This window comes from Perognathus longimembris, chromosome 3, assembly GCF_023159225.1.
Source record: "Perognathus longimembris pacificus isolate PPM17 chromosome 3, ASM2315922v1, whole genome shotgun sequence".
NCBI lineage: Eukaryota > Metazoa > Chordata > Mammalia > Rodentia > Heteromyidae > Perognathus > Perognathus longimembris.
Window position 1 is genome coordinate 85,414,455 of NC_063163.1, and position 18,388 is coordinate 85,432,842.

At 42.1% G+C, this 18,388-nt stretch overlaps 1 protein-coding gene and 1 pseudogene across 4 annotated transcripts in view; both read left to right on the forward strand.

Moving 5' to 3' along the window:
- The window catches only part of Naa25 (N-alpha-acetyltransferase 25, NatB auxiliary subunit), a 52,129-nt gene that overhangs the window by 7,796 nt on the left and 25,945 nt on the right, over nucleotides 1-18,388 (forward strand). For 3 of the 4 annotated variants that reach the window (XM_048342920.1, XM_048342922.1, XM_048342923.1), the window contains exons 2-10: nucleotides 930-1,015; nucleotides 2,840-2,978; nucleotides 3,837-3,955; nucleotides 9,415-9,489; nucleotides 10,521-10,628; nucleotides 10,932-11,010; nucleotides 12,237-12,348; nucleotides 12,981-13,070; nucleotides 14,314-14,483. In XM_048342920.1, coding sequence (XP_048198877.1) covers nucleotides 930-1,015; nucleotides 2,840-2,978; nucleotides 3,837-3,955; nucleotides 9,415-9,489; nucleotides 10,521-10,628; nucleotides 10,932-11,010; nucleotides 12,237-12,348; nucleotides 12,981-13,070; nucleotides 14,314-14,483 — 978 coding nt within the window. The remainder of the gene's footprint in view (nucleotides 1-929; nucleotides 1,016-2,839; nucleotides 2,979-3,836; nucleotides 3,956-9,414; nucleotides 9,490-10,520; nucleotides 10,629-10,931; nucleotides 11,011-12,236; nucleotides 12,349-12,980; nucleotides 13,071-14,313; nucleotides 14,484-18,388) is intronic. The other variant, XM_048342921.1, reaches the window with a different exon arrangement.
- LOC125349116 lies at nucleotides 16,115-17,020 on the forward strand (annotated as a pseudogene).

The window sequence follows — 18,388 nt, forward strand, 5'->3', positions numbered from 1 at the left end:
TCAGCGTGAGTCATTGGAGCCTGGCATGCATTCCTATCTTCATTCTGCATATTAACTTAGAACTTATAAGTTAGGCACAAGGAAGATGAAGGAATGAGAACAACAAAGACAAGATTTCTAATTTTTAGGAGTTCATAATCTCAACTGACTTTTATCTTTTGGCCATACTGGGATCAGACCCAGGGTCTGAGATAACCTTTGGTATAAAAGAAGAGCAGGAGTTAGGTGAAGAGATGCAGGGAAGACAGTGATGAGGATCCAGAGAAAGGAGCTTAGTCCCTTTCCCTTTCTCTTTCTTCTCCACCCCAGTGGTTACAAGGTTTGGGAGTGGAAAGGTGAAAAGGCCACAGTTTGGTTATGTGAGATGAACAAGATGAAACCTAATGTACAGGTTGAGAGCTATAGTTAGTAATAATGTACTGTAAGTGCTGTAATCATACAAGGTTATGCAATATAGTTTGCTGGAGTGAAAACTAACTCTACTGTGTATGTACATCAAATATGCTGTGGTGGCTCATGCCTGTAATCCTAGCTTCTCAGGGAGCTGAGACTTGAGAATCTTGGCTTCAAGCCAGCCTACAGAGAAAAGTCCATGGGACTCTTTTTGTAGGTTGTGGGGCTTGAACTCTGGGCCTGGGCGCTGTCCCTGAGCTCTTTTGCTTAAGGCTATCCTTGACCACTTTGAGCCACAGTGCCACTTCTGGTTTCCTATAAACCATGATCCTTAAATATCAGCTCCCCGAGTAGCTGGGATTACAGGTGTGAGCCACCAAGTACCTGGTGGTTAGTTCTTTTTTTTTTTTTTCAGTATTGCAGATTAAACACAGGCTTGCTAAGTAGGTCCTTCACCGCTTGAGCAATCTCCCTCCCTCATTTTTCATATTTTTTTTTCTGTAGGAATATAATTACTATGTATTTTCTTTGTGTAGATTATCTTGATAATGGGAATAATAAAATGGCAATTCAGCAAGCAGATAAACTGTTGAAGAAACATAAGGATCTTCACTGTGCTAAGGTAAGTTCATTTGGCTTTGAATTGTTCACATGTATAGTTGTAATTTTTTTTTAGCTTATTTGTAATTTTCTATCGACTTTTCCTTTTTTGCAACTTTTTTTTTTTCCTTTTAGCAAAGGTTTTAAAAATTTTTTTATTTGCCAGTCCTGGAGCTTGAACTCAGGGCCTGGGCACTGTCCCTGAGCTTGTTTTTTTTTTTTCTTCTGTTTATCTGGTAGTAAGGAATTGAACCCGGACTTCATGCAAACACTTTACTGCTAAGCCACATTCCCAGCCCTAAAGCTTCTTTTTTTCTTTCTTTTCTTTTCTTTTTTTTTTTTTTTGCCAGTCCTGGGGCTTGAACTCAGGGCCTGAGCACTGTCCCTGGCTTCATTTTGCTCAAGGCTAGCACTCTACCACTTGAGCCACAGTGCCACTTCTGGCCTTTTCTATATATGTGGTGCTGAGGAATCTAACCCAGGTCTTCATGTATACGAGGCAAGCACTCTTGCCACTCTGCCATATTCCCAGCCCAAAGATTTTGTTTTTTAAGTATAAAAACAAAGCTAAAGTAGGAAGAAAGAGAAACATCTCCTCCCCATTAAGGAGTTTGAGACTCTTTTTTGCAATTGTTTATTATTATTACTATTTTTGGTAGTACTAGAGCTTGGACTTGGAGCCTTGTGATTGCTCGCTTGTTAGGCAGATATTAGACCACTTGAGCCACACCTCCAGCTTTTTGTTTTGTTTTGTTTTTAGTTCTTTAGAAGAGAGAGATGTTTGATTTCTGTAGTATTTGTGTAGTTCTTAGAATATTTTATAGCATGCACTACCTCGCTACTATACACCCTTAGTATGACTAAATTAAGGTCTGGCAATGTTGTTATACTCCTGTAATCTCAGGAGACAGGGGGATCTTGAGTTGGAAACAGTCTTGAGCAAAGGTATGAGCAAGTGTTATGCTTGTCTAGCATGTGCAAGGCTCGAGGTTTGAACCTCAGCGCTATTGCCCCCAAAAAGAACCACACAGAAAACAAAACACTAAACAAATAGGAAGAAATCTTAAATTGCTTATATTCAAGATTGTAAATGTATTCAAGGTGGTTCTGATCCATAAACTGAGCATAAGCCTGCCTTACAACTTCTGCTTTCAAATTGTATCTTTGATTCGTACTTTTTTTTTTGGCCAGTCCTGGGCCTTGGACTCAGGGCCTGAGCACTGTCCCTGGCTTCTTTTTGCTCAAGCCTAGCACTCTGCCACTTGAGCCACAGTGCCACTTCTGGCCATTTTCTATATATGTGGTGCTGAGGAATCGAACCCAGGGCTTCATGTATATGAGGCAAGCACTCTTGCCACTAGGCCATATTCCCAGCCCTCATACTTCCTTTTATGTTTTTATATTTTAAGAAATAATTGTAACTCACAGATTGACCTTGAACTCTCCATTTCTCTTGTCTTAGCTTTCCTTTTTCTTTTGCCAATCTTAGGGCTTGAACTTGGGGTCCGGCACTGGCACTGTCCCTGAGCCTCTTTGTGCTCAAGGCTAGCATTCTACCATTTGCGCCACAGTGCCACTTATGGCTTTTTCTGGTTTATTGGAGACATGGGTCTCACAGATTTTTCTGCCTGGGCTGGCTTTGAACTGTGATCCTGAGATCTCAGCCTCCTGAGTAGATAGGATTACAGGTGTGATTTTCATGGGCTCAGCTTTTAATTTTGAAAATGGATTTGGCAGAAGGCATTGCTAAAGTGGTAAATTGCTTGTCTAGCAAGTATGAGGGCTGTAGTTCAAAGTACTGCCAAAAAAATGCAAGTAAGACTGATGTTTCTTTCCTTGCTGGTAGGTCCTAAAAGCAATTGGTTTGCAGAGAACTGGAAAGCAAGAGGAAGCTTTCACCTTGGCTCAGGAAGTGGCCGCTCTAGAGCCCACAGATGACAACTCACTACAAGCACTGACCATTCTTTACCGGGAGATGCATCGGCGTATGTTGCTTTCTTTCCATTGTGAAGCCTGAGCATGGGCTTTCCCCTTTTTCTCAGGACTTCTCTGTTTCGCTTTGTCTGGTTTAGGTATCGGCTATGATTTACATGATGACAGTAGGTAAACTGACACAGTAGCCAGGGCTTGTTGACGGAAACTCTTGAACAGAAAGTATATTTACGAGCATTAGGTTCCCTGAAGTGGAATGAAGGTTAAAGTGAGTTGATTTGTGTCACTGTGATTTGCTGAATAAAGTCTTTCCCCTTGTTTTTGCTTTTTTTTTTTTTTTTTTTTGGCCAGTCCTGGGGCTTGGGCTCAGGGCCTGAGCACTGTCCTTGGCTTCTTTTTTCTCAAGGCTAGCACTCTGCCACTTGAGCCACAGTGCCACTTCTGGACATGTTCTGTATATGTGGTGCTGGGGAATTGAACCCAGGGCCTCATGTATACGAGGCAAGCACTCTTGCCACTAGGCCATATCCCCAGCCCTTGTTTTTGCTTTTGTTTTTGGTGCTGGTACTAGGGCTTGAATGCATGCCCTTGTGCTCTTACCCATATTCAGCACTCCGTCACTTGAGCCACACCTCCACTTCGGACTTTTGCCTGGTTTGGGGATCAGAGTCTCATGGACTTTTCCTGCCCACGCTAGCTTTGAGCCTCAATCCCCAGATCTCACATCTCCAAGTAACATATCTAGTGGAACTAAAACAGTTTGACAGATGAAGAGAAGGCAAAGCAAATGCTTTCTTCCTCCTCAATGGCAGCAGACATCTATTTCCACCAAATAGGGAAAACATTAAATGCTGTTAGGATTTGCTTTGATTATTGAAGCATGCTGAAATCTTTATTTCTCTTTACCTTAGCGGAGTTAGTTACAAAACTTTATGAGGCAGCTGTGAAGAAAGTTCCCAATAGCGAGGAGTATCACTCTCACCTCTTCATGGCCTATGCCAGAGTGGGAGAATACAAGAAAATGCAACAGGTAACTTGGGCTCTAAATCTACTGGGCTGCGGGGTTCCTGGTAAGAGGCAAAAGTCTCTTTAATGTGGTTTTATTGCTGTGTATGTGTGTGTGTGTGTGTGTGTGTGTGTGTGTGTGTGTGTAGTGAATTGAAATTATATACTGCTTTGTGGTGATCAGCCACATTTATTAAGAGTGTCTTATTTGAGAAATAGTTGGTTGTTACTATGTGGCTTCATGGTATGTTTTGTTTGGTTCTGGTAACTGCTCCACTGCATCAGATAGCTATTTGAAATGAATAAATTATAGGAAGAACACTTTTAAAGTTTACATCTGGTTTTTAAATTTAAGTGTTTGTAGCCTTCTGGATTTTTTTTAAAATTTTGGGTGGCACAGGGGTTTGAGCTCAGGGCTTCTGGTTTGTTAAGTGAATGCAATACTGCTGTGCCATGCTGGGATTTTAATTTATTATCGTTATTTTTTATTTTTGTGCCAGCACTGGAGCTTGAATTTACTACCTTGCACTCTCACTTGGCTTTCTCTGCTCAAAGCTGGTACTCTTCTACATGAGCTACAGCTCTGATTATCCTTTTGGCGTTTTTACTTGAGATAAGAATCTCATCAGCTGGGCACTGGTGGCCTCACGCCTGGCCTGTTGTCCTAGTTCAGGAGACTGAAATTTGAGGATCTCAGTTCAAAGCTAGCCCAGGCAGGAAATTTCGTGAGATTCTTACCAATTAGCCATCATAAAACCGGAAGTGGTGCTATGGCTCAAAGTGGTGGAACAATAGGACTTGAGTGAAAAGCTCAGTGACAGCGCCCAGGACAAAAAAAAAAAAGCCAGCTCAGGCTGGCTTTTTGTCTCAATCTTTAGATCTACCTCCTCAGTAGCTAGGATTACAGGCATGAGCTGCTGGGGCCAGGCCAGGCAATGCTGAGGTTTTTAGAAGGGGAAGAAGTCTTCATGACTTTTGTTAATACTTTCCTGAGGTAGCTTCTTGCCAGTTAGTGTTTTGTGTGTGTATTTGAAGGAGCTTCCTCTGGACAGGTACATATCTGAACCTAGTGTATGGGTAAGGCTGATATTCCAGAGGAATGAAACATACGATGAAGCTCATTAAGAGTTATATCAGACTATTACCTAACAGTTTTCATCCCATTCCTGCAGTTTGTGTACCAGTCTCAGTGGCAGGGACCTCAGGCCAACCTAGGCTCTGTTCAGTCCTTTGGTGTGTGTTCCATATTGCTTGCAGATGTCTTCTCTTTTTGATCTACCTCATCCTGGTTTAATGCCTCCTTTCTTCCTATTTTCTGTCTGCACAGAATTGCTAACATAGATTTCCCAGAAAAGTAGATTTATATGTGTCATTTTCCTGCTTTCTATAGAGTCCTTTTCGAAGACTTTTCAACAAAGGTACCTGTGTCTGCATTGCAGCCCTTTTTCCTACTGTTTTTCTTTTTCTTTTTCGGTGCTGGTCCTGGGACTTGAATTTAGGGTCTGGGCGCTGTCCCTGAGCTTTTTCTGCTCAAGGCTAGTGCTTTACCACTTGAGCTGCAGCTCTACTTCCGGCTTTTATTTAATTTTTATGGGAGATAAGACTCTCACAAACTTTCTTGCCTGGGATGACCTGAGTAGCTAGGATTATAGATGGGAGCCACTGGCACAATGATTTTGAACTCCATTATGCTTGCTAGGTGCTTGTTAGGTGAGCCATGCCGTTAAGGGTCTCCCCCACCTTTTAAAAATTGTGCTGGAGGGCCTGGGAATATGGCCTAGTGGCAAGAGTGCTTGACTCCTATACATGAAGCCCTGGGTTCAATTCCCCAGCACCACATATATAGAAAATGGCCAGAAGTGGCGCTGTGGCTCAAGTGGCAGAGTGCTAGGCTTGAGCAAAAAGAAGCCAGGGACAGTGCTCAGGCCCTGAGTCCAAGGCCCAGGACTGGCAAAAAAAAAATTAAAAAAAAATTGTGCTGGAGATTATAACTAGGTCCTTCTACATGCTAAGCAAGTATTCTATTACTGAGCTACACAGCCCTTCTTTTTCTTTTTCTTTTTCTTTTTTTAGCTTTGGGGGTTCTGGGAATTGGACACAGGCTCCGGGCATGCTAAGCTACCTCAGAGCTTCACCCAGGTCTTTGATTTATTTCATATGATATTTTTCCCTTCTTAGAACTGGTGTATTTACTTGCCCAGTCACCCACCCCCAACCAAATATTTGTAGTTAGATCCATAGCCTCACCCCAAGTCATTGCCTGGCAGCATCTGTCTGACTACCTGAAAGAGTGCTGCTTCTCTAAGATATGATTTAAACATATCAATCTCCTCATTTTTCCTTAAAGTAGAAAGGGGCCTGGTAATGTGGCTTAATGGTAGAGTGCTTGCCTAGCATGCATGAAGTATTGGGTTCGGTTCCTCAGTACCACATACACAGAAAAAGCCAGAAGTAATGCTGTTGAGCAAAAAGAAGCTCAGGGACAGTGCCCAGGCCCTGAGTTCAAGCCCTAGGACTGGCAGAAAAGAAAGAAAGAAGGAAGGAAGGAAGGAAAGAAGGAAGGAAGGAAGGAAGGAAGGAAGGAAGGAAGGAAGGAAATAAGAAGGAAAACTTAACTTTTCTTGGAAACACCTACTATGGTGTTTTTGGTTTTTTTTGGCCAGTCCTGGGGCTTGGACTCAGGGCCTGAACACTGTCCCTGGCTTCGTTTTGCTCAAGGCTAGCACTCTGCCACTTGAGCTACAGCGACACTTCTGGCCATTTTCTGTATATGTGGTGCTGGGGAATTGAACCCAGGGCCTCATGTATACAAGGCAAGCACTCTTGCCACTAGGCCATATCCCCAGTCCCTACTATGGTGTTTTTCTTTCTTTCTTTTTTTTTTTTGCCAGACCTGGGCTTAGGACTCAGGGCCTGAGCACTGTCCCTGGCTTCTTTTTGTTCAAGGCTAGCACTCTTAACACTTGAGCCGCAGCACCACTTCTGGCCATTTTCTATATATGTGGTGCTGGGGAATTGAACCCAGGGCTTCATGTATATGAGGCAAGCACTCTTGCCACTAGGCCATATTCCCAGCCCCTTATTTGAATTTTTTTTAATTTAAATTTTATTGACCAGGTGTTGTGCAAAGGGGGTACAGTTACATAATAAGGCAGTGAATACTTTTTTTTGCCATTCCTGGGCGTTGGACTCAGGGCCTGAGCACTGTCCCTGGCTTCTTTTTGCTCAAGGCTAGCACTCTACCACTTGAGCCACAGCACCACTTCTGGCCATTTTCTATATATGTGGTGCTGGGGAATCATACCCAGGGCTTCATGTATACGAGTCAAGCACTCTTGCCACTAGGCCATATTCCCAGCCCCTGAATACATTTCTTGTGATATCTTACACTCTCATTTTTCTTTCCCTTCCCTACATCAGGTAGGCATATATACAATATCCAGTGTACCAAAGTCATATACAGTAACCACATCGGGTACGCCACAAGAAATTCACCTAGAACTTTAAAGATAACGTCAACAGTAGAATTCTCCTGTGTCCTTCTTTTGGAGTTGTTTTTGCTTATCCTCGTCTTACATGATCATGTGTACATAGCTGTTGAGCTATTATGATCCACTGATAGATTTATTCTATACCTTTTTATGTTTAGTAGTTTGGTTTTAGTTACATAATGTAAAGTCGCTGACCCAAACATGTGGAAATACCATTTGAAAAGAAGTTTGTTGTTTTGCAGACCTGGTCTCTACTGTCCTCCTCCCTTCTTAACAGTCATATATCAAGGAGATCATGCCCCTTTGTTCTCTGTGTTCTAGGCTTGTCTCGCTCAACATTATTTGTTCAAGTTCTGACCACTTCCCTGCGAATACCAATATTTTATCATTTCTAATTGGTATGTAGTATTCCATTGTGTATAGGTACCACATTTTTATTTGCATTTTTATTGTTAGTTAAAATGTAGCTGTATATTTATTTTATTTTATTTTATTTTATTTATTTTTGGCCAGTCCTAGGCCATGAACTCAGGGCCTGAGCACTGTCCCTGGCTCCTTTTTGCTCAAGGCTAGCACTCTGCCACTTGAGCCACAGCGCCACTTCTGGCCATTTTCTGTATATGTGGTGCTGGGGAATTGAACCCAGGGCCTCATGAATACGAGGCAGGCACTCTAGCCACTAGGCCATATTCCCAGCCCAAGGCTAGCACTCTTAATTAATTTTTTTGCCAGTCCTGGAGCTTGAACTCGGGGCCTGAGACTGTCCCTGACTTCTTTTTGCTCAAGGCTACTAGCACTCTGCTACTTGAGTAACACAGTGCTACTTCTGGCCTTTTCTATATATGTGTTGCTGAGGAATCGAACCCAGGGCTTCATATATATGAGGCAAGCACTCGTGCCACTAGGCCATATTCCCAGCCCCAAGCTGTATATTTGTCATATCTTCCCTAGCTTTTTCTCTCTTCCCCTCTGTCCATTCCTCTCCCCCCACCCCCATTCTCTTCCTCTACTTTACAGGAAATCAAACCTAGGGTTTCAAGTGTTCTTTTCTTAACTTTTAGAGTGTTTGGGACAAGGATACAATCATTAAATCATTGGCAGGAATAGACAGTCCTTTCTGTTTCATTGGGGCTCATGTAATTTTGGAAGTGGATTGACAATTGGCAGAAGATTAAAAGATATATAACAGTGTCTATTATGATTAGTAGATAGACTTCCTAGCTTCAGTTACCCTAGCTTCAGTTATGAGTTCGCTCATCATGAATAGGTTCTCAGTTATACTTGAATAGTATATTATTTCATTTGGTCATGTCCCAGCTTTGAAGTATCTGGTGCATATTGTCCATTTCACAATGAGAGGTTTAATTCTGATTGCTATCTTGAAAGAACCCAATTATTTTCCTAACTTAATAATTATTTTTTAATTTATGTCTTTGTATTCTTGATTTTGAAGTTGAAATATACTGTTTGAGGGTTTGTTGTTTTTTTCTGTTGTTTGCTTGTTTGGAATTGTATAGTCCAGGCTGGTCTTGAACTCTTGAACTCCATCCTTTGATTCCTTACCCAGATTACAGGCATGTGCCACCATACCTTATTACTATCTGCTTTCTTTTGTTTTACTATAAATGGTTAATGTGGTATCTTCAGGAATGATTGCTTATTGACATATACTTGTAAGACCTGTGTGTTTGCATGGCAGCCTATAAAACTGTGATCATGGTTTAGTCTGTGAATATTGGACTTTCCTTTTAGAATAAGATGGTTGGAAAGGTGAAATAGCACTCATGTAGAACTCCCTTGTGATGACTACTATCATCATTAAGTAACTTGGTTCTCATCTGGGATATGTAAATATGATGCTGGTCTTTTAGGAAACTTCTACATATCCAGATTATTTTTATTTATTGTCTGTCTCCTTCATACCTAGAATATTAATTGATCTCTATGTGATATTTTCTAAATTAGTTATTCTAATTTAATGGCTCTCTTTCAGGCTGGCATGGCTCTATATAAGATTGTTCCCAAAAACCCTTACTACTTTTGGTCTGTGATGAGCTTAATTATGCAAGTGAGTATGGCATTCAGAATGCATCAAAGTATATCTTTAAAAATTTGTTTTCTTAAAAGTGTTTGTGAACATCTGCAGTGAGTGTTAAATACAGACATTACTTATTGTCAGTTGATTTTCCTAGTTAGAGATACTTGGTTTCTTTCTTTTCCTCTCCCTTCTCTTCCACTTGTTTTTCTTCTTCCTTTCTTTCTTCTACTCAGCCCAGGCTGGCTTTAAACTCTTAAGAAGCCCAAGCTAGTCTGGGGCTGGAGATCCTGCTGCTTCCTCCTCCTGAGTTCCGGGATACCAGGTGTTGTGACTTAGTTGGTATATCACTTTATTTGTACGTAAAAGGAACCAAATTTCCCTTGAATGTTAGACCTATTGCTGGGTTATTTGGTCAGTCATGAGCCTCAGTCTGAGTTTTCAGAGGCAGTTTTAGAGGTTAGTAAACAGTCATGAGTGGGCTGGCCTTGATTTAGTGTTTTTCCTTTCTGAGCCTTGGCTTGCTCTTTTGTGGAATGGAGATGCTTATTTTCCAGAACTACTTATTGTAAGGAGAAAAGTGAGATTCTTTGTAGAAGATGCAGAGGAATAGTTAAAATATAGTGATTAAGAATAGACATTATGAAGTTAGACAGTATTTAAGGTAATTATAGCCATTAAATGTATAAATGAGAAGAATCAGCATTTCTCTTCTTCTTCATGTTAACATTTTAAATGATATCCAAGAGGCTTCCTTCCTCACAGCTGAGGATATGTATGATAAGCTTGTAGGCACAGGACCTCTTGATGTATTTCTAAAGAAATGTAACAATGTGTCATGGTGGAAGTCTACTATCTCAGAAATGCATCGGTTGGTGAAACTGTAGTGAAGAAATCTCTTGTAAAGCACAAATCTCCTAGATGTCCATTTGGCAGGTTCAGAGTAGATCAGCTATTTGACACATTGGATCAACAGTTATGTGCCAGAGTTGCACGTTAATCGGAATAGTACAAGCAGGGGAGAAGTTAGAGCGAAACATTTGTTTTTTTTTTCCTCCTTCTAGTCTATATCAGCACAGGATGAAAACCTGTCTAAAACCATGTTTCTGCCCCTTGCTGAGAGAATGGTAGAAAAAATGGTGAAAGAGGACAAGATTGAAGCTGAGGCTGAGGTGAGTGTGATTTTTAGTAGTGCCACAATATTGTGCTAAAGTACTGTGAACTATTAACTCTACTCCAGTTCCATCTGGCTTCTCCATCTCTGCCCTGCGTGTAATTGAAGGCTTTTGCTAGGGTTGTGCTGAGTGGTCTTTAGCCAAGTACTCTAGGCTGAAATGTATGGGTGGGAAGTTTCATCTCCTTGGAGGACAGTGTTCTATTAAATAAGTGTTAAAACAACCACAAAAAAGCCATACAAGTGATGATGTTATTATTGAAAAATTGCAATGGTTGTACTCATTTGTGTCTTCTGTAAGGTTGAACTTTATTATATGATCCTGGAACGCTTGGGAAAGTACCAGGAAGCCTTGGATGTCATTAGAGGGAAATTAGGAGGTAATTTTTAAAGTTTTCCTGAAGGTTTTTTTCTGTTTAAGCATAAAAATTATTGTGCTAAATTTCTTCCTCATAGAAAAATAAGATGTTAAAGACGTTATAGATTCACTTTTGATTGATAACTTTGTAATATTCTTAACAGATGTTTCTATATGTTGTTAATTAATTGTGCTGGCACCACCTTAGTGTGTGCATGCACATGAATGCACACACAGACACATACATACAAAACGAGCTGTGCCAGGTGTTGGTGGCTTATGCCTGTAATCTAGCTACTCAGAAGGCTGAGATCTGAAGATGATGGTTCAGAGCTAGCCTGGGCCGGAGAGTCTATGAGACTCTTCAGTGAACCACAGAAAACTGGAAGTGGAGCTGTGGCTCAAAGTGGTAGAGCAGTAGCTTTGAACAAAAGAGCTCAGGGACAGCATCTAGGCCCTGAGTTCAAGTCCTATGACCAAAAAAAGAAAAAAAAAGACCCAAAAAACTGTTTGCATGGGCTAAATTTACCCATCACTAGATGGTGTTGGAGTTTTATGAGTCTTCCACATGCTGAGTCCCTAATCCATTGTGTACCCCTGGGGTTTGTTTGTTTGTTTTTGCCAGTCTTGGGGCTTGAACTCAAGGCCTGGACACTGTCCCTGAGCTGCTTTTTTTTTTTTTTTTGGCCAGTCCTGGGGCCTGGACTCAGGGCCTGAGCACTGTCCCTGGCTTCTTTTTGCTCAAGGCTAGCACTCTGCCACTTGAGCCACAGCGCCACTTCTGGCCATTTTCTGTATATGTGGTGCTGGGGAATTGAGCCCAGGGCTTCATGTATACGAGGCAAGCACTCTTGCCACTAGGCCATATCCCCAGCCCCCTGAGCTGCTTTTTGCTCAAGGCTAGACTCTACTACTTGAACCACAGTGTCACTTCCAGCTTTTCCTGTTTCTGTGGTACTGAGGAACCAAACCCAGGGCTTCATGCATGCTAGGCACTAAGCCATATTCCCAGTCCTGTGCACCCTTGTTTTTAACTGAGAAAGCAACTATAAAAATTTAGCATCAGAAATATCCCTTGTTCCCTTAAGTAAAATCTTCATTATAAGCTCTTGTGTTTAAGAGCAATGCCATTTTTAAAGGAGGAAATAAGGAATATGAAAGCTTTTCCCATATATGATTGGACTTTTTTTCAGATTTGGGGTAGAAATGACACCAGCTCACCAACTACTGTAACTTTGTGTGTTATAGAGAAGTTGACAAGTGAGATTCAGAGTCGAGAAAACAAATGCATGGCTATGTACAAGAAGCTGAGCAGGTGGCCAGAGTGCAATGCTCTTTCCCGGCGCCTTTTACTGAAAAAGTGAGTAGATGCTGTTTTTTTTGTGCTGAGATCATTGTCAGATTTCCAGGACTCATTATTGACAGTTTTTGTGCCTCTGTATTTTGAGATTTCAAGGCATATAGAAAATTCTGTTAGTAGTTGTGTCCTTGGTATTTTTAAAAAGAAAGTTTTCAAAGAGCCTTCATCTTTTGCTAAGGGGGTGCAGTGGTACTTCATGTCACTATGGTGCTTAGACAACCATGAATGAATGCTGAATATTGTAAATTTATTGCAACCAATATTGGCCCAAAAGAGTTCCTTCTTAGGACACCACCTCCTACTTAGGAAGAGCTCACGTGGGGAGCCATCTCTTAAGATAAGTTTTCTAGGTTGGGCAAGGTGGCTTATACCTGTAATCCTAGCTGTTTAAGAGATGAAGATTGAGAGGCTGCAGTTCAAGCCCAGCCCAGGAAAAAGGTTTGTAAGACTCTATCGACCAACAAAAGCTGGGTGAAATAGCATAGGCCTAGACACAGGGGAAGCATAATTATGAAGATAGAAATAGGAAGATAGGCCATTCCCTCTTCATAAAGAATGTTATTATGGTTCAGAAGACAAGATTTATCACAACTTGGATTTAATCTTGTGTGCATCTTTCAATCTGATTTTAGCTCTGATGACTGGCAGTTCTATCTGACTTACTTCGATTCTGTCTTCCGACTAATTGAAGAGGCCTGGACCCCTCCTGCTGAAGGTGAACAGTAAGTCATCTTTCCTGAATTACAACAGCACTTTCAAATAGGTTATTTTTAGCAGAAGGATTTTCTTGTAAGCCAATTGAATTCTCTGTCTGAATAGTAAAGTCCTCTCAAAGTAAGATTTTCTTTCCCTCATTTTTCCCTGTTTTAGAGATACATCATGATTCATTTAACTTCTGTATTGATGATACTTGTTTTTTTTTGTGGATTTTTTTCTTTGTTTTCTTCTTATAGATAATACTATAAAAATAAAAATGGGATCTCTTAAAAATATAAATATGGAAATAATATTTAAGATAAGAATTGCCATAGATAAGATCTAAGATAGCAGTTGGGGATTTAAGATAACTCTGAGGTAGTGTTGTTGGCATTCATGAAGAACTAGATTTAATCCCTCGCACTGGACCAAAAAGATATCAATATGAGCTAATACTTCGTAATATTAACCAAGTTACATAGTATTTCAGCCTCCATCCTTGTTGTTGTTGTTGAGACAGGGTCTCACTGTGTAAGCCCACGCTGGCTTTGAACCAGACAGCCTCTGCCTTAGCTTCCCAAGTGCCAGGGTTATAGGAATGTACCACCAAACCCACAGTACTCCTAGCTCTCTTTCATTCCCATATACATTGCTGTATAATGACCAGAATGCTGTTTTACCAGTCCTGGGGCTTGAACTGAGGGCCTAGACATTGTTTCTGAGCTTCTTTTGCTCAAGGTTAGCACTCTACTGCTTGAGCCCACAGTGCCACTTCCAGCTTTTTCTGTTTATGAGGTACTAAGGAATGGGACCCAGAGTTTCAGGCATGCTAGGCAAGCACTCTATCACTTAGCCACATTGCCAGCCCCAGAGTGCTGCTTCTTTTTCTTTTTTTCTTTCTAATTTATAAGATCAGTTTGGCTAAGGGTAGAGGTGTGGCTCAGTGGTATAGTGTTTGCCTAGCCATTAAGAGGCCCTGATGGCTGGGAATATGGCTTAGCAGTAGAGTGCTTGCTGGTATGCATGAAGCCCTGGGTTCAATTCCTCAGCACCACATGAACAGACTAAGCCAGAAGTAGTGCTGTGGCTCAAGTAGTAGAATGCTAGCCTTGAACAAAAAGAAGCCAGGGACATTGCTCAGGCCCTGAGTTCAAACCCCCAGTCCTGCTCTCTTACCCACATAGAAAACAATGAATTTCACATGGCTTTAACCTTTTGGAATGATGGTAGAGGCAATAAAGTATGTTTTTCTAATGTGTTTATACCCAGCTCTTTAGAAGGAGAAGTACATTATTCTGCAGAAGAAGCTGTGAAGTTCATAGAAGACCGGATAACAGAGGAGTCCAGAGGTTCTCGCCATCTCCGAGGACCACATCTAGCTAAACTGGAGCTGATTAGGCGTTTACGAAGTCAAGGGTGTAATGACGAGTACAAGCTGGGTAAGAAGCCTGCAGTGTGTGTGGGCTCTGGAACAGGCATAGGGATGTCCTTAATGCCTTTAATGCCTGTGATGAAATAGTAGTCTGAAATAATCTGAAAGTATTCACTGGAAAATGGATCATGTACCTTTTTTTTTTTTTTTTTGCCAGCCCTGGGGTTTGAACTCAGAGCCTGGGTGCTGCCCCTTAGCTCTTTTGCTCAAGGCTATAGCACTCTACCACTTGAGCCACAGTGCCACTTGCCACTTCCGGCTTTTTTGAGTAGTTTATTAAGAGTCTTAGGGGACTTTTCTGCCTGGGCTGGCTTTGAACTGTGATCCTCAAGTCTCAGCCTCCTGAGTAGCTAGGATTACAGGTGTGAGTCACCAGCACTGGTTTAAAACCTGTTTTCTATGCAGGTGCCCCACCCCTTTTTGCTTTAGGTTATCTTTTAGGTAGGGCATGACATTTTTGTAAGTTCTGGCCTTAGAATATAATAATCCCATCCACAGCCTGTGTAGCTGTATTTACAGGCATGTGGCACCACACCCAGCATTTTATTTGAGAATAGGGTCTCGTAAGCTATTTGCAGGGGCTGACTTCCAACTCTGGTCTCTTTCTACTTGACTGAAAGGATCATTTACAAAGGCCATCCTGTCAGGGTTTTTAGCACCCCGACCTGATGAGCCAAGAAAGGAAAGGGCCAACAGACCGCCCACACCCAGCGCTTCCTCACCGGAGGACAATCAGACACATCTGGGAGTCAAGTCAGTGCAAGATCTCCTTTTTTTTTGGCCAGTCCTGGGGCTTGGACTCAGGGCCTGAGCACTGTCCCTGGCTTCTTTTTGCTCAAGGCTAGCAATCTGCCACTTGAGCCACAGCGCCACTTCTGGCTGTTTTCTGTATATGTGGTGCTGGGGAATTGAACCCAGGGCCTCATGTATACAAGGCAAGCACTCTTGCCACTAGGCCTTATCCCCAGCCCACAAGATCTCCTTTATTGGGGGGGGAACTCATGTAACTAATATAAGGCACAGGAGCCAAGATCAGCAGGAAGGGGAGGGGTGTGCACCTATCTAGGGACTGTAAGAGGAGGCATGAGCTGTTGGTCAGGGCGGAAGAGCCTGGGTGTCACAGCCCACAGAACTGCCTCCGGGTTCATTGTTAGGCGCCATCTTAGCCACACGTGGCCCCAGGACTGAGAAACAGGTGGGGCCAGCTGGTTGACTTCCGGGTGTGTCTCACATCTTCCTGTTTCATTGGCTGCTTGGTGTTTCATTGGCTTCTTGCTTTTTGTTTTGTTTTTGCCAGGACTGGGGCTTGAACTCAGTGCCTGAGCATTGTTCCTGGCTTCTTTTTGCTCAAGGCTAGCACTCTACCACTTGAGGCCATTGTGCCATTTCTGGCTTTTTCTGTATACGTGGTGCTGAGGAATCGAACCCAGGGCTTCACGTATACAAGGCGAGCATTTTACCACTAGGCCACTTTACCACTAGGCCATATTCCCAGCCCCTCATCAGTGCTTCTGCTAACCCAGTAAGAAGTCAAATCAGCGTCAAGGAGAACTTGCTAATTTTATTAAATGCATGAAAGCTTTCACGAAAAGCTATTCTCACCATAACTATTGACAAAAAAAAAAAAACGGGTGAATCATGGTGATGAAGGCTGTGTGCCGTGCTGAAGGGAGATGGTCCAATGCAGGGCATCATCCACTTGGAGCAGAAGGCAAATGGGCCAGTTGTGGTACGGGGGAACATTAAGGATTGACTGAAGGCCAGCATGGATTCCATGTCCATCAATTTGGAGATAATACACAAGGTTGTACCAGTGCAGGTCCTTACTTTAATCCTCTATCCAAAAAACACGGTGAACCAGGTGATCAAGAAAGGCATGTTGGGGCTGGGGATATAGCCTAGTGGCAAGAGTGCCTGCCTCGGATACACGAGGCCCTAGGTTCGATTCCCCAGCACCACATATACAGAAAACGGTCAGAAGGGGCGCTGTGGCTCAAGTGGCAGAGTGCTAGCCTTGAGCGGGAAGAAGCCAGGGACAGTGCTCAGGCCCTGAGTCCAAGGCCCAGGACTGGCCAAAAAAAAAAAAGAAAGAAAGGCATGTTGGAGACCTGGGCAATGTGACTGCTGGCAAAGATGGTACAGCCAATGTTTCCATTGAAGACTCCATGATCTTGCTCTCAGGAGAGCATTCCATTGTTGGCCGCACAATGGTGGTCCATAAAAAAGCAGATGACTTAGGCAAAGGTGGAAATGAAGAGAGTACAAAGACAGCAAATGCTGGAAGTCGTCTGGCTTGTGGTGTAATTGGGATCACCCAGTATACATGCTCTACCATGTGGTTGTCTGAGTCCCAGTAACCCATTTGTTACCTTGCTAGCTTTAGGAATTTAACCTGGTAAACATTAAACTCTAATCTTAAAAGTGTAATTTTGTTGACTGGAAAAAAAATGGCATAAGAACTTGTAATGAGAACTGATTTATGGTCACTTGGAAGATTATTGTATAGTTTTATAAAACTCAATTAAAATGTGGTTGATACCTGTATTTGCCAGAATTATTCATATATGGGTATTAAACTGTCTGCATTTCATTTTCACTGAAGCCTATATAAATAAACACCATATATAATAACAACAACAAAAAAGAATATTAGAGGTCCGAGGATAGAGCTCAGTGGTAGAGGGCTTGCCTGCAACTTCAGCTGATTCTGGGTTTGCTTCTAGCACAGGAAGGAGAAACAAAGGAATATAGGATAGAATTAGTGCAATTAGTAGCTGACCAGAAAAGGTAAATATGCACAGATAATTTTACAGGGAGAAAAGACTGGTGTGGGTTTTGGAGTGTGACCCAGGCCTCTAGGAAATTTGATGGAACCTTAGATGTTTTGGAAAATGGTTCTTTACAGTCACCACGTATCGGAAGTAAAGGGTTTTTGTATTTCACTACTTTACAGTTTTGTGAATGAATGCCTTCCATAGGTAACTGTCTTGTAGTAAAAATTGCAGTTTCAGTTTAATATTGGCACTCACTAAACTTAGATAATAAACTGTCCATTTTCCCATCATCCTTTTGAAGCAGAGAGGCCCAAAGAAGCTTTTTTCCTCATTATCACTGAAGGTTTGGGTCCTCCTCAGGGCTGGTCCACATGTGTTCTGGTGGCCACTTGGGCCTGAGATAATGAGCCTTGCAGCATATGGCAACTGTCCTAGGGTCTCTGTCCATTTTAGTATCCAATTAGTGTTCTTGGCTGCTTGTCCTAAAATTCAGTGCTTCTTCTCTGTCAATCCCTGCGTAGCTTATTTGCAGTCAGTGTTTAGTTCTATGTCAGCTTCCTCCCTGGTTTACCTCATTAGACCTCAGTCTATGCTAGCTCCAGAATTGGAAGTGTTTTTTTTAAATGTTCATGATTTTTAGCAAAATACTAGTAAAATAGATTCCAGAGACTTGCTTTCGTTGCAAAGCTGAATGTGAATGTCTGGATCTGTCTTCATTACCGGTTTTATTTATTTCCTAGCTCCCTCTTCTACTCACCAGGTTGCATCTTGTGAATGTGTAAATATGCTTATGAGCCAAATCTTCATATTTGTCTAACAATCATGATGTCATACCTTCTTTTCTTTGGAGGTGCTGGTGTTTGAACTCAGGGCTTCATGCTTGTTGGGCAGGTGCTCTACTCGAACTCTGCCAGCCCCCTTTTTACATTGGTTATTATTTTTATTATTACTATTTTTTGTTGTTGTTGCTGCTGATCATGGGGCTTGGACTTAGGGCCTGGGCCATTGTCCTTGAGCTTCCACCCACCTCCCTACCCCCCAAGGCTAGTCCTGTGCCATTTGAGCCACAGGACTGACTTTTTGTTTAATTGGAGGTAAGAGTCTCATGGACTTTCCTGCTTGGGCTGGCTTTGCACTA